At 47.6% G+C, this 24420-nt stretch overlaps 1 protein-coding gene across 2 annotated transcripts in view; it reads right to left on the bottom strand.

Annotated features, from left to right (window-relative positions):
• Positions 1–849: 849 nt before the first annotated feature.
• Positions 850–24420, bottom strand: part of LOC122390801 (cell division cycle and apoptosis regulator protein 1-like) — a 31714-nt gene continuing 8143 nt past the window's right edge. For both annotated transcript variants that reach the window (XM_043384112.1, XM_043384113.1), the window contains 21 exons: positions 24285–24383; positions 23651–23775; positions 22871–23160; positions 22261–22393; positions 21564–21674; positions 20421–20538; positions 19857–19964; positions 19377–19506; positions 18693–18840; positions 17091–17286; positions 15130–15256; positions 14316–14547; positions 13569–13692; positions 12635–12751; positions 7660–7794; positions 7012–7140; positions 6208–6490; positions 4040–4149; positions 3418–3543; positions 2030–2173; positions 850–1345 (listed from right to left, as the gene is read on the bottom strand). In XM_043384112.1, coding sequence (XP_043240047.1) covers positions 959–1345; positions 2030–2173; positions 3418–3543; positions 4040–4149; positions 6208–6490; positions 7012–7140; positions 7660–7794; positions 12635–12751; positions 13569–13692; positions 14316–14547; positions 15130–15256; positions 17091–17286; positions 18693–18840; positions 19377–19506; positions 19857–19964; positions 20421–20538; positions 21564–21674; positions 22261–22393; positions 22871–23160; positions 23651–23775; positions 24285–24383 — 3372 coding nt within the window. In that variant the 3' untranslated portion in view covers positions 850–958. The remainder of the gene's footprint in view (positions 1346–2029; positions 2174–3417; positions 3544–4039; positions 4150–6207; positions 6491–7011; positions 7141–7659; positions 7795–12634; positions 12752–13568; positions 13693–14315; positions 14548–15129; positions 15257–17090; positions 17287–18692; positions 18841–19376; positions 19507–19856; positions 19965–20420; positions 20539–21563; positions 21675–22260; positions 22394–22870; positions 23161–23650; positions 23776–24284; positions 24384–24420) is intronic.

Raw genomic sequence — 24420 nt, 5'->3', positions numbered from 1 at the left:
TAAGTTGGGTTTAAGGAAAATTTGGACGTTAACTTCGAACATTTAGTTGATGACGTAAAACAATATTGCGGCAATCGTGCGCCAGAATTGCCCCTTACGTCAGCAGTATGACGTCATCACATTACGTCAGCTCGCGCAATTTGATAGTAGCTTGCTGCTATCACCGGTGAAACAGGGCCCATATGACATCGCCACTGTCGATACGCGATACATCCCCGCAAGTATGACGTCACCACTACACTGACGCGGCTGGCCGCCGGCATGTGACGTCACTATGAATGTATGACGCCACTCCTTCTGTTTTACATGACCACGGCATGACGTCCGTCATGTGACGTCACTTCCAGTATGTGACATTCGATGATACAATGACGTACGGCCCAGACTTTCAAAGGCAAAAAGACATGACAAAGCTTCTAGAGACAAACTTTCAGCGCGAAGCTTTCAAACGCAAACGACCTGCGTCGGGCTTCTATACTTTGACAGCCAAATCCAAACAGGGTTCATAGGTTTTGTTGTATCGATCCTATACTCTCTTGGGCCGCGGCCCACAGCACCCGGACCAGGCTTTGGACAAGTTTTGACCCACAGTTTAACGGCAGAGCTTAAACCTAGTGATACACAAAAACTAAAATTCAAACGTTCACACGCACGCACAAAGACATAGATCGCACGTCGTACGCAAGCCCACACGCACCGTGCGCACGCTGTAAACGCAGGGCTTTCACGCTAGCTCACACAATGCATTCTTTTCGCAATTGGACCTAACGCAATGTATGCGAGGATTCCAGACTCAGTGTTAAATGAAAAAAAAAACACCATCTTGTGGTCTGGCCGAGACATGGTGACGGTTTCTTAGCTGTTTATCTGTCCACATACCGAAAAATATGAGGTGTTGGGCGGTTGATTCGCTCTCCTGGGCAAAAAATCGGTCCACCTTATCGACACAGCCAAGGTTTTAGGCGGAGGATCCGTTCTCCACCTTGGCTTTTTTGGCCGCAGCGTCACTGGCTGCCGAAGAGCGGGTTCGTTTCGGCGTTTTGGACGGCGTTTCTTTGGCGACTTTCGGCTCCGGCGCTGCCTCCTTCACCTTGTCATCTGCATCGCCCTTGGCATTTTTGTCACTCTTTCCCTCAGCAGCCTTGGCTCCTCGAGACTCCTTGGTGATTTTCTCCTCCTTGGCGGATTTGTCATCTTTGGCGGATTTGTCATCCTTTGTAGGTTTCTCCTCATTGGCGGATTTCTCCTCCTTGGCGCTCTTCTCTTCCATTGCAGGTTTCTCTTCGTTCTCCTCTTCCTTTGCCTCAGCGCCATCCTGATCAGTGTCCATAACTTCACACGTCTCCTGGTAACAAACGACAGCTTTGATTAAAGAGAATCCGTGTCAGTCTACCCACATACTTGACGGTCGTCCACAGCGACGGGCTAAAAGGAACGGTCAACCAGTTGGAATCGCATTCACCAGAAATTGTTTGTTTTGGTGGGTTAGGCCCTTTGGGTCCAATGAGACCATTTCAGAGCCGGGAGGATGATAGGATATAGGGGGAGACATTGGTCTGGGCAGGCACCCTAGTGAGTCGCCGGGGCTGAGCCCGTCCAGAGGACAGGCCACCCAGCCCCAAGGCACTCACTGCACCCGGCTACGGGGTGCGCTCCCTCGGGAGCAGCGGTGCCGCTCCAAGGGAGCAGCCCGCATGAGATAAAGTTGCCTGTCCAGCCCGGAGGGGGTTACGGCGTGGAGGAGAAGGATTTCAGTATCCTGAGGATAGAAGCATGAAACGGTGGAAAATTCACCAGAAAAAAAACGAAAAAAAACGTTTCTAACGTTTCTAAACGAAAAAAAAAACGTTTCTATTCAATTCTAACATGAAAGCAAGTTCAGACACGGTAGTCATCATGTTAACATGTCTGTTCATGCCTACATGCCTATTCAGCGGATGGTGTATGCCTCAGTTTAGCCTCAAATGTCTCAGTTTAGCCTCATACCCCTCAAACATGTGTTCTGTCATCTCCTGATCCTATACCTCACCTCCTTCACCTCCTGCTCCTGATCGGCCGCTGTCTCCACCTCGCGGAGCTGCTGTTCAGCACTTCTACTTTCAGCTTCTGCCACCAGAGGCGCCACCGCCGCGTACACGGCATCCAGGGCAGTGCCGTATTTACCAACAGTCTCCTGTGGAAGACACAAATATACAATAAACAACACTTATGACAGATCAACAAGCGATTCTATAAGTCTACGTACTATTATTAGATGGTGTACCACAAGCATAAAGACATGGGAGTTACAATGGAAACTGGCCAACTACAACACGCATGATCATTAGGTATAAACAGTCGATAAACGGTTTGCATAACGGTACACTGCAGAGGACTTAGGTTTTAATTATTAACCAAATATCTACTGCTGTGGCGGTCATAATCACACAGTCAGCGTAAGTCGTGGATAAATAAAACGATATTAGGCGCAACCATGCGTATTTGGACGTTGAGGCGTGGGGATGAGTCACAGAAGGTCGTAGTTAGTGACAAATTGGCGCACGGCTGCCACTGATGATCTGCCGAAACACAACACAATTAACACATAGAAATAAAAAAAAACATTAATTTGATGCACATTCCAAAAGAAGCCACTGGAGCCAATACGCCACTTTGCATTGTCAAAGGTAATCAATCGTCACACATCGACACATCCATACAGTGATGCTATGACGTCAGCCAACCCCCACCTCACCTCCCCTACCCACCCCACGGCGGTATCTTACCTGACTGGTGGCCAGTTGGGTCTCCAGACTAGCAGCCGAGGCGCGGTATCTTACCTGACTGGTGGCCAGTTGGGTCTCCAGACTAGCAGCCGAGGCGCGGTATCTTACCTGACTGGTGGTCAGTTGGGTCTCCAGACTAGCAGCCGAGGCGCGGTATCTTACCTGACTGGTGGTCAGTTGGGTCTCCAGACTAGCAGCCGAGGCGCGGTATCTTACCTGACTGGTGGTCAGTTGGGTCTCCCGACTGGACTAGCCGAGGCGCGGTATCTTACCTGACTGGTGGTCAGTTGGGTCTCCAGACTAGCAGCCGAGGCGCGGTATCTTACCTGACTGGTGGTCAGTTGGGTCTCCCGACTGGACTAGCCGAGGCGCGGTATCTTACCTGACTGGTGGCCAGTTGGGTCTCCAGACTAGCAGCCGAGGCGCGGTATCTTACCTGACTGGTGGTCAGTTGGGTCTCCAGACTAGCAGCCGAGGCGCGGTATCTTACCTGACTGGTGGTCAGTTGGGTCTCCAGACTAGCAGCCGAGGCGCGGTATCTTACCTGACTGGTGGTCAGTTGGGTCTCCAGACTGGTGGCCGAGGCGCGGTATCTTACCTGACTGGTGGTCAGTTGGGTCTCCAGACTGGTGGCCGAGGCGCGGTATCTTACCTGACTGGTGGTCAGTTGGGTCTCCAGACTGGTGGCCGAGGCGCGGGCCAGCTGCAGCTGCTGATCCAGAGTCTTCACCTCCGAGCGCAGACTGGTGGTCCGCTCGTGGGCCGAGCGGACCTCCTCCTGAGAGACAAACAAAAAAAGGGGCGATGTTGATAATTCATGGTGAGTTGGTTGACCATGGCTCCCCAAGTCAGACTTACAAATAGTTGTACGGTCTACTTATGGTTAAAATCAGACGTATACGCCAAATGAAGGAAAGGACTGGATATGGGCTGGATATACTTTCGAAAATACAGATACAGATACAGATACAGAGAGAGGTGTACAGGTAAGGGCGTGAATATTTTTTTTTTTTGCATAAATTGAGCCATAAAGCCAAGAGGATTACTTCCATGCAAATTGGCAGTCACAGACCATTACTGCGACAGAATAGAATGGGACTTGATACGTCTGAGTGGCATATTATTGTAAGTGCAGCTGAAACCATCAAAAGTTTTCAGGGAGCCAGTTTCCCTTTCCTAAGACCTGAAACCGTACACTGTACATAAAATTCAATATAAAAAAGCTCGCCGCCGCCACCGCGTCTCGAACCCCGGCCCGCCGTTCCCTGACTGACCTGCAGCTGTGACATGCGTTTCTCGGTCAGCTGCAGTGTGGAGTCGGAGCGGCGGACCCGTGACATCAGTGACGAGAGATCCACCATGCTACCCTCGAACAGTACCATCACTGTAGGAGGGGAGCACAATATTGGAAGTTAGCGTGCGTGACACTGAACAGGTAAGGACAAACAACATGTTTTAGTGAGGCGTGTTAGCGATCGGGATAGTAGATCATAAAGATCTTTGGGTAATTCAGATTATACGAGGGCAGCGCTTTTCGAGGAGCGCTGTGGCCCGAAGGTTTGAACTTTGAATTGTGAAAAACGCCCGCCCGCCGCAAAACGCAAACACCGCAAAACGCACGCCCGAAACGCCAACGCAAAGGTCGCAAAAAATAAACAAACGCCCGCCGCAAACCGCAAATAAAAAAACGCAAAAACGCCGCAAAACAATAAAACCGCCCGCATCGCACGCCCGCTAACCGCCAACCGAAAACGCCTGAAAATCGCCCACCCGCCGCCAAAAAAAAAGCACCGCAAAAAAACGAAAAAGCGGCCGCCAACCGCAAACAAATTTAACACCGCAAACGACGCAAAAAAGGAAAACCGCCCGCATCGCCCGCCCGCCCGCCCGCCGCCAAAGACAAACACCGCAAAAAACACAAAACGCCCGCCCGCCGCAAAACGTAAACACCGCAAAACGTGTAAAACGCACGCCCGAAAAGCCAACGCAAACGGCAAAAAAATCGCCCGACCGCCGCAAACCACACAGAAAAAAACGCCGAAACGCCGAAAAAATAAAACCGCCCGCACCGCACCGACGCTAACTGCTAACCGAAAACGACTAAAAGTCGCCCGCCAGCCGCCAAACGCAAACACCGCAAATAAGCGCCCGGCCGCAGCAAGATAATAATTTATCAGCGGCTGGCATACCGCTAGGCTGGTCATTTTCACTAATCAAAAAGATATCTGCAAAAATCTCCTAGATGAAAGCGCCCGATTAAAAAACGGATGGCACGTGCGTGTTCCTCGCCCCCAACTTCCTTCAGGTCAATCGTCATTTGGGTCATCTAACGCATTGACGTATCTGCAAAAATCTCCTAGATGAAAGCGCCCGATTAAAAAACGGATGGCACGTGCGTGTTCCTCGCCCCCAACTTCCTTCAGGTCAATCGTCATTTGGGTCATCTAACGCATTGACGACCGGCTGGGTGGAATGAACATTGCGCCAAGAAACGTAAGTATATTGTCAAAAAGAATCCCCAGAATGGTGGATCCCAAAAGTTTGAAACTACCACTTTGGCCCACTGGACGACACCTTAAACAGTTGCCGACCGGATGACACCCATTGTTTGGTCACCCACGCCATAGTATGCATCATGGGTGCGCCGAAATGACCAAAAGTCCCAATTTCCGGTGTGCAGGGTCATTTTCAACGGCACGTGGCACGTGGTTCTGGACTTTTCCGGCCACTTTGCGACATACCCATGGGTAGTGCACCGAATGGTGGTTGATCTGCATGTAAGAAAATGGGGGGTCGTTTGGATCGTTTTCGAGCAATCTGCCGTGGAACGCATTTTTTCATTTTGCCCATTGGCTTAACACGGGAATTTTCAAAGTCACGTGGCACGTGCACCAGATGGTCCGCGGAGGGGAGACCCATACCAGAACGTAGATCACCTGGCCCACTAGAAATCCTGAAAAAATCAGAATTTTTGGACCAGCCGTTTTCAAGAGCATCAAGTTGTACTGATCTCAGGCAGCTTTTGCCAAATTGTCAGGGAACTCAGATTTGTTTTTCAATAGAAAAACACAATTCTAAAGAATAGTGTTTTAACTATTGACAACAAACCTTCGGTTATCATTGCTCTTCACTCTTAGATCATACTCTTAATTCAGAAGCTTAGATATTCAACAATTATGAAAAGATAATGTATCAAAGGTCAAAAGGCCACGACTGAAAGAAAATAACTAAGCGATCGTTTCAAACCTGCCCACCATGACTGTATGAGCCACTTTCCAATCAGCCTCCCTTCTATCCTCTCACAAGATCTCCCCAGTTCCCCGCCTTTAGATCAGCCCCGCCCCCTAAAGCACCTTTCATGTCGCCCGTGCACTTCCCACCTTTCACTTATCCATGTCTCCTTCACCAACCCATCCACTCCCTCCATTCCTATCCCACTTACCCGGTCCATCGCCTCCTTCTTTCTTCTCCTTTCCTTCCTCTCCATCCTCTCCCTCTTCTTCTTCCTTCTTCACGTTACCACCACCTCCCTCTCCCATCCTTCTATCCTTCGCAAATGTCGGCAGATGCTGCCAGTTCCCACCCGCCAGGGGCAGGAGCTGTTCTTCGCTCGGTTGTTCGTCAGGACGCTCGGAGGGTAGTCCATCCTCGGGGACGGGGCGGTCCGTGAGACGACGGTAGTGAACAGAGTCGCGCTCGGCTACCTTGGCCACCAGACGACGACCCTGTGGGGAGAGAGAGAGAGAGGGGTGATGTATGCTTTAGTGGCGAGAGAAGGGAGCATGTTTTAGTGTGGTGATTTTGTTAGATGACAATTATAAATAGCCGAGACACATGTCCCGTATTTAAGTAAACATGGCAAACAATAGCGTAATGTGTGCAGCATTGGGACTTCAGCCCTGCGGGAATCAAAGTTGTTATAATAAAGTCGATGTCACAAACGGATTGACAGTTATGATCTCTGGCAGAACATATAGAGTAGTAGGTCGGCATTTGTCAGCTATGCACTATGGATGCTATGTCCTTTCAGCAGTAATTTCACTCTTCACTCCCATGATGGTCCTCAACTGAGCTCAGTTGAGCTCAACTGAGGATAATTTCCCATCCCATTGTATGCAGTATACGCTCCAAATCTCACTCTGTATTACAATCGTTGAAACACTTTAGAGGGTATCATCTGTGTATGCTATGAACTGGGGGCACTGTGATCCGTGGACGCTACAAACGTTGTATGTTATGAACTCACCTGCGCGCGGCTGATGCCCAGTCCGATCGTATGCAGTATATCCTCCAGATCTCGGTCTACGATATACCCGCAGTGAGACGTGTCGAAGTAAGAGAAAGCCATCAGTAGGCGACGGTCGGCGGTGTACATCTGTTGACGGAAGAAAATGAACATAGTTATACAATACACGCGCAAGATGATAGAAGGCCGTGTACATACATCGGCCTGTATGCTGTCATAGGCCTGTGTACATACATACATGTATGCTGTCGATCGGGAGGAATAGATTAACACAGTCGTCGGTCACAAGGCATTTGCATCTGACGCGACAAACCAAACCACTTAACCGTGCTTAAGCTATGATGATTGTTCAGCCATAATAACTCTAGGTGAAAGAAAAGATTCGGAATCGCTGATTGAATTTCATTCAAAGAAACGAACTGTATTATAAGCTAAGCTTTCAACTCAGCGATAAACCCTAATACCTTTCCGAAAACAACTGGATATCAACAAAATTAAAGCTAAGTAATGCAGCAAAACCAAAAGATAAAACAAGCACTGAAAGACGTATGTTAACTTGAAAAAGCATGATACTTGGAGCTCAGAATAATCCTAGAGTAGGATAGCACCGGCCTGTATAAGCTCAGGTTGGGTCACGAAGTCACTCACGCTCTTTTCTCTAGAGTCCTCTTCGTCCTCTTCCTTCTTCTCTTCAGGCTCTTCCTTCTTCGACTCCTTCTCGTCCTTCTTCTTGTCGTCGTCGCCCTCCTTCTTCTCGTCTTCCTTCTTGTCCTTGCTCTTTTTCTGTTGAGCGAATGAAAATGAGGTGTTAAAATACAGAAAACACCACATCGCAGTTGCAAATGTGATAGGTCCATAATTGTTACAATATTTTCCCCATTAGCACGTTACCCCTAACAAAACCCTCGCCCGTATAGGGGGGGGGGGGGGGGTCGAACGGACCCCCCCCCCCCCATGGTTTTTCGCGAATAACTCGAGTAAAAAGCGGCCGATCGCGACGAAACTTTCAGTACCCTCGCGTTCATCAATTTCACACCTACCCTGAAAATTTCATGACCCTGACCCAAATGACCTTTGACCTGTGACCTACTTTTCGAGACCATGTTTGGCTGGAATCGCGATTCGGCGTATGTCGGCTCGCATTAGCCGCGCGTTTGCAGTCTTTTCGTGGTTTCAAGCGTTCAAACATGTGATATGATGTTGCCCCCATGCATTAGGGTGGATGTCAAGGTCACCTGAAGGTCAGGTCAGGTCATTGACCTTTGATGACCTCGGTTCACTTTTTCGAGTTTTACATGTTTCTAGGCCAGTTTTTGGAGCTGAATTCGAATTTAGCAACCATATGAACATTTACGAAGTAGTTTTGGTGCCTTAGTAACATGTTACGAAGCTGTCAGAGGCGGTTGCCACCTACTACGAATACCCTTACTGGTTGACCTGACCTGACCCGACCTGGCCTAAATACATGAAGACATCATCGGTGATCAAAACTAACATGATATTCGTGATCAGCACCCCGAAAAACCCCATAGCAGCCACACTTTACGACGTTCTAACAGGTCCCGAATTTCCCGCCTTTGGGGTCATTGCCCTGACCTGCAAGGTCAACCAATGACCTAGGACCTTAAAATTGGGTATCATCGGCTTCCTCTCGTCACAGGCAACACGCTCGCTTTTTCCGCGAAGCTCTCGCTCGATCAGGGGCGAAACGGCAAGGGGGGGTCCAACGGACCCCCCCCCCCGCTTATACGTTCGCGGCTGGAAAAACACCAATACGGGCGAGGGTTAAAAAAAGGGACAATAAGACGCCTTAACCCGGCAGGCGGTGGGCCTACCAGCCACCTTCCGCGCGGTTGGGGGGGGGGGCACTTTTTTGCCCCCCCCCCGTATCTCCGAAACTACTGGACGGATCCGGAAAATTCAAACGGCGTTCGATAGCCCTGTCAAATTTGTCGAAGGAAACCAAATTTCATTGACCTCGGGGTCACCGATGACGTCACAGGTCAGGTCAAAGATAAAATGTTTCACCGTTCACGGGGCTTCTAGGGAAAGCGCTATAACACCGAGTAAAACGCATTTTGTCGAAAATCAGCGATAAGGCGTCAGTTGTCTAGTACATATGTTGCTATTAGAGGTCACTGGTCATACCAGGTCAGGTCACAGGTCAGGTCACCAAAGGTCACCAAGGGTCACCACATGAGCCCAACTTTACTAAGGTTATGCGATGCATGTTTTATGGCCAGTTTTTTCATTTCCAACTCAATGGTGTTGGTTATAAGACCATCAGGTACGGTTTAGGTCACTTTCTGGTGGAGGTCAGGTCAAGGTCAGGTCAAAAAAGGTCAAATTTCAAAGTTGATATTTTGCATAAAATGGGTATCGATTCGATGCAGCTCGTCACGGGGAGTCTAATGGTGGTCTTTGTTTTGCGCTACGAGGTCTAGAATTGCTAAAAATTGAGTTTGAAAATTTGACGTCATCAATTTTGAACAGTTTTTTCGCTATAACTTGGCCAAAAAAAGAGGTATCGATCTCAAATTTGGTATGTATATAGAAGGCGGAAGGGGCTATCACATATATTCCGTTTTTTCGAAATTCAAAAAACTTTTTGGATTTTTCGGCTATTATATTCGAAAAATCTATTTTTTGATTTTTGGGGGTCAGAATCAAAAAACTTCGAAAAACCGAAATAGCAGTTTTGTAGCCTCCTTAATTCCACGCCTTTTATGTCTGAAACATTTTTCTGTATCTCTAAAGCTGTAGGCCTGACAGCTCTTCCCGCGAAACCTTTTTTTGGGTCGAAAATGGCAAAAATGACGTCACTCTGACGTCATTAGCGGCCAACCTATCATAGCCTTTGGAAAAATTTTTGGTCACCATGTGCGCTAGCTGCTCACGGGAGGGTACTGAAAGTTTGGTGACGATCGGCGCAGCGGTTCTCGAGATATATCGAAAAAACTAAAGGGGGGGGGCAAAAAAATGCCCCCCCCACCGCCTGGAAGGTTAACCCGCGCCCCACTGGGGTCTGTGTATAACACGCCCTACTGGGGGGGGGGGGCTATTCATAGCCCCCCCTCCTAACTCCGAAACTACTGGGCCGATCGTCAAAATTCAAACGGCGTCTGATAGCCCCGGAAAAACTGTCGAACGAAACCTAATTTCATTGACCTCGAGGTCACCGATGACGTCACAGGTCAGGTCAAAGTAAATGTTATTAGCACTTTGGCTTGTTCACATTTTGGGCTCTGGCCGCCGTCTTACAAGTCAGATCAGGCTCATTTTTGGTTTCCACACTCTTGAACAGATGCTCTAGATACCTTGAGGGTACCAAACTTGTACTTTGATTTTCAGGTCAGGGTCAGGTCATCACAGGTCACGAAAATATTATATCATGCGTCGGTCACGTGACACATGTTTTATGGTCCATTTAGGCCATAGATTTCGAATTTGATGTCGTCTGTGTCATTCAAGGTCATTTTGAGTCGAACTTAGCTTAGGTCAGGTCACTTTCAGGTCAAAAAAGGTCAAATTTTGAAGTTGAAATTTTTCAACAAAAAAGGTGTCTATTGGATGCAGTTTGAGCTCAGGAACACGATGGTGCCATTTATATTGGTGTACGATGCCAAATACGTACTGAAAAATTGATTTGAAAAATTAATAATTGTGAATTTTTTGCAATAATGCGTATAACTTGGCCATTTTTGAAGATATTTAGCTAAAACTTGCTAGAGTTAGTCATAATCATGCGTTCTGTCACATATATTCCGGTTTTTTCGAAAAGTCAAAAACTTTTTGAAAAAAATATAAAAATATAAATTTTGAATATTATTATATAAAATTTTCAAAATTTTCAAAATTTTGAAAATCCGAGATAGCAGTTTGATAGCGCGGTCAATTCTGAGTTCTTTCATGCAAAGAAATTGGATCTAGCTTAAAAACTGAGCTCTTGGGAGCGATTGCCGTGGTTCAATTTTTTGCGTCGAAATCGGACGAACATGACGTCACTCTGACGTCATTTCCGGCCGACCTATGGTAGCTACGAAGTTCAAATTTTGACACAAGGTGTCAAATTGATGCAGCCGAAGGTACTGAAAGTTTGGTGTCGATTCGTCAAGCGGTTTGGAAGTTATTGCAGAAAAACGGGAGGGGGGGCTATAAATAGCCCCCCCCCCAGTGGGGCGCGGGTTAAAGGGAGATAATGAGCTTTCTTTTTTCTTAAATAAAAATTACTCGACATCTATACTATTTCTACTGTAGTTTCTACAAAATATGAAAATTTCCTAGCACATTTTCGTATGTGAAAAAGGTTTTATTTTTGCAAAAAAGAAGCAGTACTTGCAGTACTTGTAACACCCACCGAAATGCGTTGTCCTTCTCTATAAAAAAGTCGCAGTATATGGCGCTTTTGTTTCAAACAGCGACGCTTGGGTTTTTGTTTATGTTATCGCCTTGTCGTTGCTTGGTTGTAAGGATTCTAATTTGAATTAGAGTTAATTCGGTTTAGAATTAATTAGATTCTAATTCGGGGGTACATAGTGCCTACTCTTCTTTGTTTCAAAGTATTATTTTGCGCCACAAATGAACGGCAAGCGCCAGAAACGCAGCCAAATCTTGCGATTGCGACTACGAAATTCATTATTTTGGCCTCAGAGCCTGAAGCGAAAAATACAAGCATATTTATTTCAAAAAGACTTCAGGTTGTCGAACGGTGTTATGAGAATTTTGATAACAGTACTGCATAAGTTTTTCAGTGATGCCGCAAAAGTGTTGTATCTATCTTCTTTTATTGTGCAGTCGGCGGGACCGATTCAAAATTGAGTCGTTGCTACTAAAATAGCAGCATATGGCGACAGATGATGAACAGGAAAAATAGTTGCGTAAATTTAGACATAAACCACCCCCAAACCATGAATATCTTTTGAAGGCACTATAGACGACCATTAACTAACTAGATGTGATGAAGATCAAATGTAATGAATACGCTCATTTTACAAAATTACATGCAAGTACCAAAAAGTGATGTAAATACTTATTCAACGGTCATTTTCAGCGCTCCCTGCTAACGTGACTTAAGTTGAGATATTTGCGGCAAGGTACCGAATTGAGCAAAATGGTTTTAATTTACATTATAACTTGTTGTGTTTTGTCAGAAAATGATCCTAACTCAGATTTTGTGGAAAAAGGTCATAATCTCCCTTTAAGGGACGATAAACGAGAGAGCGGGAGGGAGCGTCTTGCACGTGCAGAACTGCGTGGAGGTTCATCCAACTGAATTCTGCACAGCACCCTGCTAACTAGTCTCTAGCGGTGTGCTAAATCTGAGCACAATCGGTCCCACCGTTTTTGAAATCTGTAAGGAGCACCACCCTGCACGTGCGCACGTGCAAACTGGGTCGGCCGCCTCCCCCCCCCCCCCCAAGGCCGGCCGGCTGCTCATACTCAGAAATGTCTGTTATTCGACGCAAGACTTCGCTCGCTCGTAAAAAAATACACCCTTCATCTCATGGACACATCGCTTGGGCGAGTAAATGTGATATATACGATAATGGCATCAAGGGGGGATGGCCTCGCTTCAACTCGCCTCCTTCTCCCTCCCTTCTCCCCCAACTTCAGACCACCTTACCTCATCTTTCCCCTTCTCCGGCGTCTCCATCAGGGCTCGATAGATGGCGAACCCGGCGTCTCTCATCAGCATTTCATTGAACACTTCGGCGAACAGCGAGACCTCGAACGAGTGCTCCTGTGGACGGAGGAAAGGCGAGTCAAAAAGGGCACGAGATGTCATTAGAATTCAGCCAGCGAGGCATTATAATGGCGGAGGAGAGGGGAAGGGGTCAAGAAACGGCACGAAATATGTGAAGATTCTACAACACATGGACAGGGCAACAGCCAAATGCACATCTACACACAAAGAAGTGCGGAACATCAGAGCCCCAACGGGCCGCAGTCCCACGTGGGGGCACACAAAAACGGCACCAGATATAACAACAAAAGAGTTGAATCAACGCAAAGTTCAACAAGCTGCGCAGCTACGTCAACGGAGGAGATTTTAAAATACAGGAAACGACACACTTCTTTTAATAATTACAGAGGAAAATCTATCCATACAGCCCATTATGTATCTGTTCGGTGTGATGCCTCTGTAAATGTGTGTTGGATTGTCGTATGTATTTAATTGTCCGTAGTTTTCTCAGCTTGTTTGTTATCCTCAGGCCGATTGCCCAGCAGGACAGTGTGACATGACCGTACAGTCAATTATGTCTGTTCTCATGCCTCTATCCTAAAATTAGGATTTTTACAATTATTGTTAATTAGTCTCTGTTGTGGGTGTTTGTTTATCAGTTATGGTTCTCTTACCTTATTATCCTCAGATCGATAGTCCAGCAGAAACCAGACTAGTGAAAGTGCAGTCGATTGAGTTTCTGTCCTAGTAAAATATACTATTTGATTGTGTCTATTTTAGTTGCGTCTCAGTTTCGTCATGTCTCCATCCTAGTTGTCTCTGGGTAGAAGCTGCGTCTTAGGCTGTCGTATTTTGTCCGTATTAGTTTTCTCACCTTGTTATCCTCCGGACGATAGTCGAGCAGAACAGACAGTGACATGACCGTACAGTCAAACTTGCCCGACTTGGCCGTACGATGAGGGTGGACAATCACCTGAGGGGTGTCGGGGAGGTGGTACCTGAAACAACAGGGGGGGGGAGAGGTTAGAACCTGAGGTCTGAGGGGATATATAGTGGGTACAAGACTCTGGTGAGGTATAGTAGCACGGAACAAAAATGGTATACGAACGCGTTTCAGCTAAATCGCCGCCATCAGCGTCTAAAAAGAGAGCCCCTTGTTCTCTTTTTATACTTGTCTCAACTGAAATACTCTGGTGATGGTATCTACCCAGCAACAAGCACCTATCTGCAGCAGCTGGGGTTTTAGTCAGTTTTGAGAGACTGTCAGCAATTATTTGCTCACATTCCACAATCATGGTGGAAGGCAGATTGGAGAATAACGTAGCAAGTGATGTATGCTGTAGTTTTAATTTTATCCGGATACTTTTTAAGCCCTGGAGAAAATACGTGACTGTTGCTGACACAAAAAAGTAAAAAGAAATCTGGCAAGTGTGCTTATCATTCAGTGAAAATACACAGAACCAACAAAACACCCAACAAAACATAAAAGTTGACCACAAGTGCATAACTAGTTAGGGTGGCGGCCTTCCTATAGCCCGTCTGACCAGAAGGATCGCCTTACAAACTCTTCTGCCTTTATCCTATCCTACTCTCATTCATCCCATCCCTTAACATCACTCACTTTTTCTCCAGCACCCTCCTCTCCGCGTCATCCTTCCTCTTCACATCCTCTTCATCCGTTACTCCATCCACCACCGCGGCGGAGGCGGTAGGAACAGTAGGAGAGACAGCCCTGGGAGCCGCAGAGCCTGCAGCTCCTCCAGTGGTGGAGCCGGGGGTCTTCTCCTCTGTCTCCTTTTCCTCCTCGGTCTTGAGGACTTTGGTCAGACGGGCGATCAGCTGCGATTTGAGTCCTGAAGGAGAGTGGGTGGAAGTGATTTTGTTAAGTAATTAAGTGACTAAGATCATTTGTTAGCTTACTGAATTTTGGGGCGGTTGGCTCGCGAGAATGGATATGAAAAAAGGTGAATTTTGGTGGAAAGTGGTGAAGATAAAATGGTGATAGTGTTACGAATTGTAGATCGGATAGATACAAGTTATAACAACCATGTTGCGACATTACTCATCATTTGTTGCTTGGGTTTCGGAATGGAAAGTGAACAGAAAGGCAAATAAGCTTATGTTGCTATTTGCACATAGCACTCCTTCCTTATGACATACATCAACACTTATACACACCATCCCTATTGATTGACAATCAAGGAAAAAAAGAACATTGGAGCACTAGTATGACCCAAACAAAAACAAATGGCTTAAACTCTGCTTGAGGCTTATTGTAAACATTATTAATGTGAAAATAGCCAGTAAGCTCGTAATATAAATCCGAAATAGAGGCAAAAAAAAAGTTATATTCGAAACAAAAACAAACAAAGACAAACAAAACAAGGAGCAGGTTCCTCTTCACCTATCCCGAACCCACCCCTTATTCCACCCACCTTTCGGACTCATAGCGCGCAGCTCCAGCTCTTGCTTCAGTTCAGCCACCTTCATGTTCTTGGGGTCCAGCTCCGACCAGTTGGTCGGCTCCTGCTTCACCGTCACCTCACCATCGTCCTCCTCCTCCTGATGACGGCCATGATGATGATGATGATGATGTTGTTGATGTTGATGTTGACGTTGATGATGATGAACGAAGACGTAAGTGACGAAAAGCAGCGTAGCGCACCGATGAAGAAGACGAACGACGATCAAGGCGATATTAGACGATGAAGTCGAATGTAGAGGAAGAACAGCGATTGAGCGACGACCCAGAGACGTTCGATGATGATGATGATGACCAACATCAGTGGCGGGAAGTCACGGACAGCGTTGAAGAGCAATGGCGATGATGACGGTGACGACGACGGTGCCGATGGCGTGGTGGTGGTAAAAAAGAGATTAGAAAAGGGGACACATTCACGCATTTGGGGCATTCAACCAAAGGGGACTCACAATAGGGGACTAGCACAGGCCGTACTATTAGATATATTTTCTTTTTGACAACTGGTTTCATTCTAGACGGGTGTGGGGGCACGAAATGGGGTTCCGCAGGGTTATGTGTTTGGCCCTAATATTATTCTTCAACGGAACCGGCAGCTTTAAGAATAGATAGTACCGAGGCCTCTTTTACCAACAGAAAAATAGCCGCCTGCCGGAATTATTTGCCTAAAGACCGCTTCACATACCGAGCGTAAACGCGCTGGGCACGTAAGCGGATAGGGCTTTGCCGTTTTCGCTCCATATGTGAAGCGGTCTTTAGGCAAACAAAAAGTCCGGCAGGCGGCTATTTTTCTGTTGGTAAGACTGGCCTCAGATATGAGTAAAAGGTTAACTTCTGGTAAAAGCTTACTGTTAAATATCATCAGCATTATAAGCTTGATTTGAAACCCCACGGAGCTCCATGGTAACCATAGCCCCCCAACGGACAGCCTTTAGTAGATCAGCTTCGGGAAGTTAATTAGGCGGAAGGTATGGACCTACAAAATCCTAGAAAGGAGAGACGTGTTTCGGATGTACGTTAAAGGGATCCTTGATGGCTAAACGTGGTGGCTCTCGAAGAGGCAGTTGAAGAGGGAGCCCTCCTGGGAAAATTGGAATGTGAGCTCAAGCAATTGAAAAATAGCAATGGGGCACAAGTGGGGATTAGTCAGGTGAAAACAGGAAACTATTATGTCCGTCCACGGGATAAGGGGTAGACCAAACTATGAAGGCCCACGGAGTAGAAACACTGGTTGTGAAGACTGTCCTCCTAGTCTGTAGGCGACATCTCTAACATTTTCTGAGAAGTGGCACAGATAAAGACCCCTGGACCCCTGGAAACCTCCAAGATACTCGTTTACAGACATTCACTCATGGCTCTCATTCATACGTAGGGGATCACGCGTAGAAGCAGGCATCCACACATCCAAGTCCACCAACACGACTATGAGCTCCTAAGTAGACGCCCATAACCCCCTTGAAGAGATGCCCATCATACGTCTCACTCTACAATCCTGGTGCTCAGATGGCGTAGACTTCCTCCGACCAGCCAGTCGGATGCTGTCTCCCGGCGGCTGCCGGAACCGTACCGGAAACTGGCACTTCCGGTCGCCGACGCCGTGGGAAAACTCTACATCCGGTGTTAAAATGACCGGAAAACGAGCGGAAGCAATTACGCAATAAAAATTGGCGTTAACGTTAAGATATTTTCAGCCAAGCTGGAAACAATGGGGCTCTAAAGAAACCAAAAAAAAAGCTTTTGGATGTTATGAACCACCCCCATTTTTGGACGCTACAATCTCTCACGGTGGACCAGGCGACCGGAAGCGCGTCATTTCCGGCACAGTCGACACCACCGCCGGGACTTTCCCAACCTGCAACACAAAACACCAAACCCCCTCCCCTCTCTCTGCTCCCCACTCTCTCTCTCGGCCCGTGCCTTCTCGTCCTGTCCGGCGGCGGCAGCTGCGGCGGCGGCGGGGTTAAGTTTAGCTTGCAGAGCCTGCCGGTAGGTGGCCTGCTGTTTTTCCCACGCGACGAGAGATGGCAGCAGCGCCGACGTATCGGGAAGGAAAAGCACGACCGTTTCGGTCGCCTTGTCGCCGCGGCGGTAGAAGATTTCCGCCAACCGGTACCTGGGAAAATCGCGCACACAGCGTGGGGAAAATGGGTCGGCTGCAGCACGTGCCGACACGTTTGGACACGTGTAAACACGTGCGGGACGTGTGGAGCACGTGGTATGTAGACAGGGGGCCACGACGAACTAGATGACAGGTGACACGGTGGAAAGTAACAGACTGCGGGGGCGGAACCAGGAATATCCGAGCCAGGTCACACGCAGGGGGAGTTTCTCAAGACGCAGGGGTCCTAAAGACGTCTGTAGTCGTTCTGCAGGTCTACACAATGATCATAAACACAGACAAAAACAGTCAGCTTCTCCACATCGTCACAGAGAACCAATCAGGGAGGAATATCGAACGTTCAGCCAATCAGAAAAGCCCGCTGTCACGTGCGACCAGTCAGCTATCAGAAGAACTCCGCCCACACCAATCAGAAGCGCTGCCGCCCAGCCAATGAAATGCCCCGGTTGCGGAAATCGACCAATCAAGGAGGAGAATATTGAAACAACGGCCGCACATTGTGCGAAGTTTCCGCAGACGCTTCCAAATCTCGTGATAAGGGAAGCGACGGCTCTTTCTGTCAAAAGATCTGAGAGAGGTTAAATACTGACTAATAATCCGTGGTCATCGGCCTTTTCGCAGGAAATTCTCCCAAAAGTTTTTTATAAGGTATATCTGGGTGGTGTGAGGAAGGTAGGGGCGGATAATGAACCAAGCTGGATTATGAAGTCTTTTTTATAATACACCACCACCAACGACAAAACAGGCAGGAAAATCGTGGTCTTTGGTATCACCTAGTGAAAATGAATAAAATACAGTTATAATTCCAGAATAAGTCGATACTATATTTTTATGACAATTTCACGGGCCACAACGAAACGTGATTATTGAATTTCGTGCTGACTACACATAATAGTTTATTTTTACTCTAAGGATGTCAGTACGCCAAGCCTCCGATGCAACTAAAACTTAAATTTTATCTTACTCGATAACTAATACTAACGAACAGCTACTTTTGGCTTTGTCAATACAATTTTACCCACTAATTTATTACATCCTACGTAGCTAAAAAGCTCACCTACCCATCTTTAAAACCAATCACCCACAGATACCTTTTTCTAAAGCATGGCCACTCTTCTCACGAAACTTAACCATTCCAATATCTAAGTTTACGAGAACCCATCAATCCTTGAGGATATTGCCAATATATTCATCAGAGCATACTCCTTTATTCCTTTATTCCCAAAGATTTCCTCATCCCTTTCCCAAAACTTACACACTTCTTCCCAATGGCTTCCTCCAAAATTTATCCATCCCTCAAAGCTCGCAATTCCATCTCCAAAAGCTTCCCAATCCCTCCCAAGACCTCACCAACCCTTCCTCAGCCCAACACCCACTCCCACACCCTCCTCCTCACTCACCATTTAGTACACTGGGACAGGTCGACCCCGGTCAGGGCACGGCACGTGCGTGTGGCCGTTCTGATGAGCACCTGTGGATCCCCCTCGGGATCCGCACCGTCCTTACTGGGTGACCACGGGCCACCGATGGCCATGGTCTCGTTTTTACCTGTCGGGAGGGGAGAGGAGGGTTCAATTCAGTTCAGTTCAGTTCATTGTATTTTATGAAATGTAAACAAGAACAACAAAGAAAACAATAGAGGATTGGCGCAAAAGCAAAAAGCTTAAATCAAAGGCGGAATACTCTCGTTGGTGTGTAAGAGGCTGGAGAAAGGAAAGATAGAGGAGAGTGAAAAAGAATGAAGGAGGGAGAAAGAAAAGGAGAGAGATAATTGTTTTGTTTGTTGAACCTGATTATGAGCGCGTCGATGGCAGTCAATATGCCAGAAAGACGAAGAAGAAACGAAGGAGAAAAATAATCAACGCATTCTGTCCGTAGCCAACATCCAGCGTTTGAAATCACAACCAAACTTACCACAAAAACAACAAACCAAATGTTTCGGCCAAATAATTCGTTTATTAAACCTTTCACTTCAAAGCTAGTCTACAACCTATTCATTCAATCAATACCGAGCCCGCATCAGCATCTTACGATAAAGCTCTACCCATCCCAAGATTCGAACCCGCGCCCGCCCGATTACTGACCGCGCAGTCCGACCAGGAAGCTGATGAGTCTAGACGGGTGGACGGGATCATCCACATCGTCCCCCAGCTCAGCGAGGCTGGTGGTGCGACGGTACAGCTCCTCCCACGAGGGGGTGGTGAGAAGCATTACCTGAGGAGCGGGGGCGGGGTTATAACAAGGGGGCGGAGCCAGCCCTCTGACAGCCCTGGCGTTACAGTTCCTACAGTGGAAAGTGGTCAGATCAGGAAAGTGGTCAGATCAGAAGCATAACCTGATCGGGGAGTGCGGTCAGTCGAATGCGTTGTACAGGACAAAAAAAAAAACGAACAGTAGCAAGTAGCAACCAGCCACTCCAATCTCATCTTGCCAGCACAAAATATATGTGGAGGAAAACATTTCGGCCTTGACCATCGAATTAGTGTTTTAGATTTACCAAGCATTAGCCAAGAGCAGCTTCAATTTTGGCATAATTCACCCATTTTCGCCAAGACGGGCCTCACCTTGGCGCAGAAGCGGTAGTCAACGTCGGGCGGCTCGTAGACGGCATCATTTTCAGCCACCGGATCCACGTCCTTACTCATCACGTGATAAGACACCGGCGTGGCCAGCTGTGATAGACGGGGTGGGACACTGGTCACGTGATGTAGCATCGGGCGTAGCCAGATGTGGTACAGGGGTGGGACATTGGTCACGTGATGTAACATCGGGCGTGGCCAACTGTGGTACAGGGGGTGGGACATTGGTCACGTGATGTGACATCGAGTGAGACCAGCTGTGTTCACAGCGAGAGAAAGATTGACCATGTGATGTTACACGGGTCATGCTGTGGTCAATGCAGCGATATGCAATTGGTCACGTGATGCAGGCAAAAATAATATAAGAACAGGTTTAGAAAAGGCGTGTCATTGGTCAATGGCCACGTGATGGTACATCAGGTGAGCAGAATATAGGCCACGTGAAAAAGACACGTCATCACAGGGGTTGATGTACCCCTGTAAATAAACTAAGTAGGTAGCACTGTACTTGGAAACATTTCTCCCCATTTAGAAGACCCTGTAACATACCTGGAAGGGCCGATGCAGCGGAAAGGCGGTGTCACAGAGGAAGTGAGACGAAAAGAAGTCTGACGGCACGTACAGGTTGCTGTAGCGTTTCTTCAGCGTCAGCACCGTAGCATCAGTCCTGTGGTAGAGATAGGGGATGTGAGACTCGAGTCATGTCCTAGGTTCACGATCAGCAGGGGAGGGGTGGTTCTGAGGGAAGGAAAGGGGGACGTAAAGGCTAGAAAAGAAGCGATGATGCTGAAGTAAAGGAAAAGGGATTGAGCGTCAATGTGTTCTTCTGGGACAGTAGACGTTTTCGCTCAATGGAATGGGCAGGGCTACGGGAGCAAGGTGGCTGTATGAAATCGATATATCATTGCACACGACACACACTTACTGACTCTACTTCGTAACACTTCGCCCATGTGACGAGCAAGTCACCACATTGGGTTATAAAATAAAGTTAAGTGTGACCTAAGTGTACGTGTACAGATAATTGGTGCGGCACAGTTATACGCACACGACGCAGGGTTGTGCTCGACTCCAAAAAATTTGCCGACTCGACTCATCATTCAACTTCAGAATGCCCTGACTCAACTCTGACTCAAACAAGGAGCTGATTTTTTTTCCTTGACTCGACTCATGACTCAAGCGACTCAATGAAAACATGAATTGACTCAAACTTGACTCAATTTTTTTGTTGAGTGAAGTGTGTTGACTCAAAATAGACTCAGATAAAAAAGTTGTTGAGCGGGGGGGGGGGGGGGTGAAAAAATCCGGCAGCAGGGCCAGGCCTAAGTTGTTAAGCGGGGGGAGGATGAAAAACTTATACTATATATTGTTTCTAGAAAGTTGAGTCTGCTGACTCATGTTCCTAAATGTTGTTGACTCAACTCAATGTCAAAAGTTATTTTACTGACTCAACTCTGACTCAACTCAACACCTTAATATTTTTGTCCGACTCAAGCGCTGACTCAACTCAACAGCTCAGCATTTTATTCGACTCGACTCAAATCTGACTCATTTGAGTCAGAGTTGAGTCAAATTTCTGACTCGACTCATGAGTCAAGCACAACCCTGACACGACGTCCAGTGTAACCTTAGGCAGGCATAACGAGGAGTGCGGCACGGTCCGTAAAAAAATCTGGGCTAAGTGGTACTCACAGGTCCAGCGTAACTTTGGGCACGTGCACGGAGTAGCGCGGTACGGTACGTCCCCGGCGGCGGGGGGACCGGGAGCGGCTGCGGCGGCGGACGCTCGAGCCGTCCCTCTCACTGTAACAGAGATGTGGGAGTCAGAAGTGGAATAGAGACTGAGTGGGGGGCTTCAGCTCCAAGAGGATGCAGCAAAACAAACAGTTGTTTACTTTGATCCCTTCCACAAGACTACAACCAATCAATTGTTTTCCTTCCTCTTATTCTCCCTCTCTTTATCTCTCACTTCGATAGACAAGATTGATCGAAACGAAATCAAACTGATACAGAAGAATTACATATGATTTAAAAAGATGGGCTACAACATAGACTTCGACGTCTTCTTCTAGAGCCCAAACAACCCTGATTCTTGATTATTCCTCCCCTCTTCCCCTCTCCCTCCCTCCCTCCCTCCTGTGATGGTTTGAGTGTCACTGGGCCGGCTTGATTGTAGGCCCCTGACTGCGGTCTATGACCCGGGGCGCTGGGTCAGCTGAGTGGCGGTGTGAGCGTGCCGACCGCCGGGCCGGAGCGGCGGCCGGCAGTCTGGAGTTGGAGCGGTGCCAATAAAGGTCCGTGCTGAGCCTGGATGTTACACCTCCCTCTCTCTCTCCCTCCCTCCCTCTCTCTCTCCCTCCCTCCCTCTCTCTTCCCTCCCCTCTCTTACCGACTGCGCCTCCTCTCCTTCTCCCTGCTCGCCGCTCTGACCCTTCTGATGGGGGACCTCGGTCTCCCGCTGTGAGGCAGACGGTTTGCACCTCCAAACACACTCGAGGAACCAGACTGGGGCATCTGGTCGCCTGGTGAGACACGGGAGAGGGGGTTACATGGGGCAGTCGAGGGGTGCTTGAGCCACGTCAATACATGAGGGAGAAGTAAAAGGGGCTGGGGGAGGCAGGGGTACACTGAGTCACCTAACAAAGGGGTGGAGTTAAGGGAAGTAGGTTAGAATGGTTACCTGAGGTTCGGAGTCAGAGTCACACGCGACATAAAACTGGCTACAGGTGGCAAAAAAATTGACAATACAACGGATCAGAAGACCCTAACGAGACTAGGGCACTGTCACGCCATATCGTAGAAAAAGTTTTACTATTTCTTCTTTTTTTTTAATTCAGACCTATCAGAATAACATTTTAAGTGAATAACCTATGACACGTCTCGCATTACATTTAATCTCCCTTTTATCATACTCTATCGTGAAACTATATCCCATCGTGCCACCATTCCCTCTTGCCATCTCCCTTGTTCTACCCTCCCTTCCTCCGCCTCTCACTTACTCGGCGGCGGCACAGAGCTGTACGCTCCACTGCCAGAGGACTTATTGGACATGACTCCAGGAGGGCCTCTTGTTAACAGTGCCTGACTTCTACCACTGCCTCCTCCACTAGAAACCGAATGTCCCAACCCTCCTCCACCGCTGACGCTTCCACCGCCTCCACCAGAATTGGTAGACTGGTTCGGTAGAAGTTGGATGCGAGTGGCGTTCCACTTGAACGGCATGCTGGCGTTGTACTGGGCTTCTACCAGGACACGCTCTCCGACTTTGGGTAGAGTGCCTCGAATGCAGCTGTAAGAAGAGGGTTACGTGGTCAGTTGTATTGGGCTTCTACCAGGACACGCTCTCCGACTTTGGGTAGAGTGCCTCGAATGCAGCTGTGGGAAGAGGGTTACGTGGTCAGTTGTACTGGGCTTCTACCAGGACGCGCTCTCCGACTTTGGGTAGAGTTCCTCGAATGCAGCTGTGGGGTGAGAATAGTTAGAGGGTTAGGTGGTCAAAGGGTTAGATGTAAGATAGTGGGAGAATTCACTGGTTGACATTTAATTTAACGCTTAAGTGAGTTCATTAGTTGAGCGGGGCGTCCTAACATGGGATTTTTTCATCATAGCCCAGTTCAAGGATCACGTCATCCAAAACACATGGAGGCGTCATCTTCGATTCCTTTTTAAGATTAAACGATAAGTTGGCTGGATTTCCTTGGGGTTGGGTTTCCCGTTTAACGAAAAAGACGTTCTGTCACTTTTCACTTTTCAGCAGTAATCATAAATCCAAAACCTACTTGGTCTGGAAGAAGACATCTTCATCCACAAAGCCGAAGTTGTCGTGCAGCTTGGTGATTGTTCCCGTGAAGACTCGCTGTTTCGGCTGCTGTTGCTGCTGCTGCTGCTGCTGCTGCTGTTGTTGCTGCAAATGAACACAATTAGGGGACGTGAAAGGAGGTTTATTACAGCTTACTGACATATCGGCGGTTGCATATAAAGATTGAATGAGAATTGTGTGAATTGTGTGTGATTGTGTGCTATTGAATGAGAATGTGATGTTTACTGATAGGCTCACCAAATACATCTAGATTAACTCGACAGTAGAATAGGTCGACGCTGACAGTCAACACACGAAAAATAGCAAGAAAGGCTATGAACCAGTGGCGTTTATTATTATTATTTAGCGGGCGTTTATTATTATTAAGCAGGCGTGTCGATAAGTAAATAATAGAAAAAGTGTAAATTGGAACTCACTCAGCATGTGAAAGACAAGTGAACGAACTAGTAATTAATATCGAGTTTTAACGAGAGGCCGACTAAACTACCGACTGATATTGATGAGTGGGTGAGCTCAATGCGCGAGAGACTGAGGAAATCACTGACTGAGTGAGTGAATAAATGACTGAGTTAAATGACTGCATTTCCACCGACCTGCAGCAGCTGCTGACCGGGGTAGGCCCCTCCGGCGGTCGGTCCCAGATTTCTGCCGGTGGGATAAGCCACGCCGCCTGAGCCGACAGTCATCACCGGCTGTAAAAGGAGGGAAGACGGTGAAACAGTTATGGTA

Source organism: Amphibalanus amphitrite, unplaced genomic scaffold, assembly GCF_019059575.1.
Source record: "Amphibalanus amphitrite isolate SeventyFive unplaced genomic scaffold, NRLGWU_Aamphi_draft 000409F_arrow, whole genome shotgun sequence".
Taxonomy (NCBI): domain Eukaryota; kingdom Metazoa; phylum Arthropoda; class Thecostraca; order Balanomorpha; family Balanidae; genus Amphibalanus; species Amphibalanus amphitrite.
Note: the sequence above shows the minus strand (reverse complement) of the source record. Positions and strands in the feature narration are given on the sequence as shown.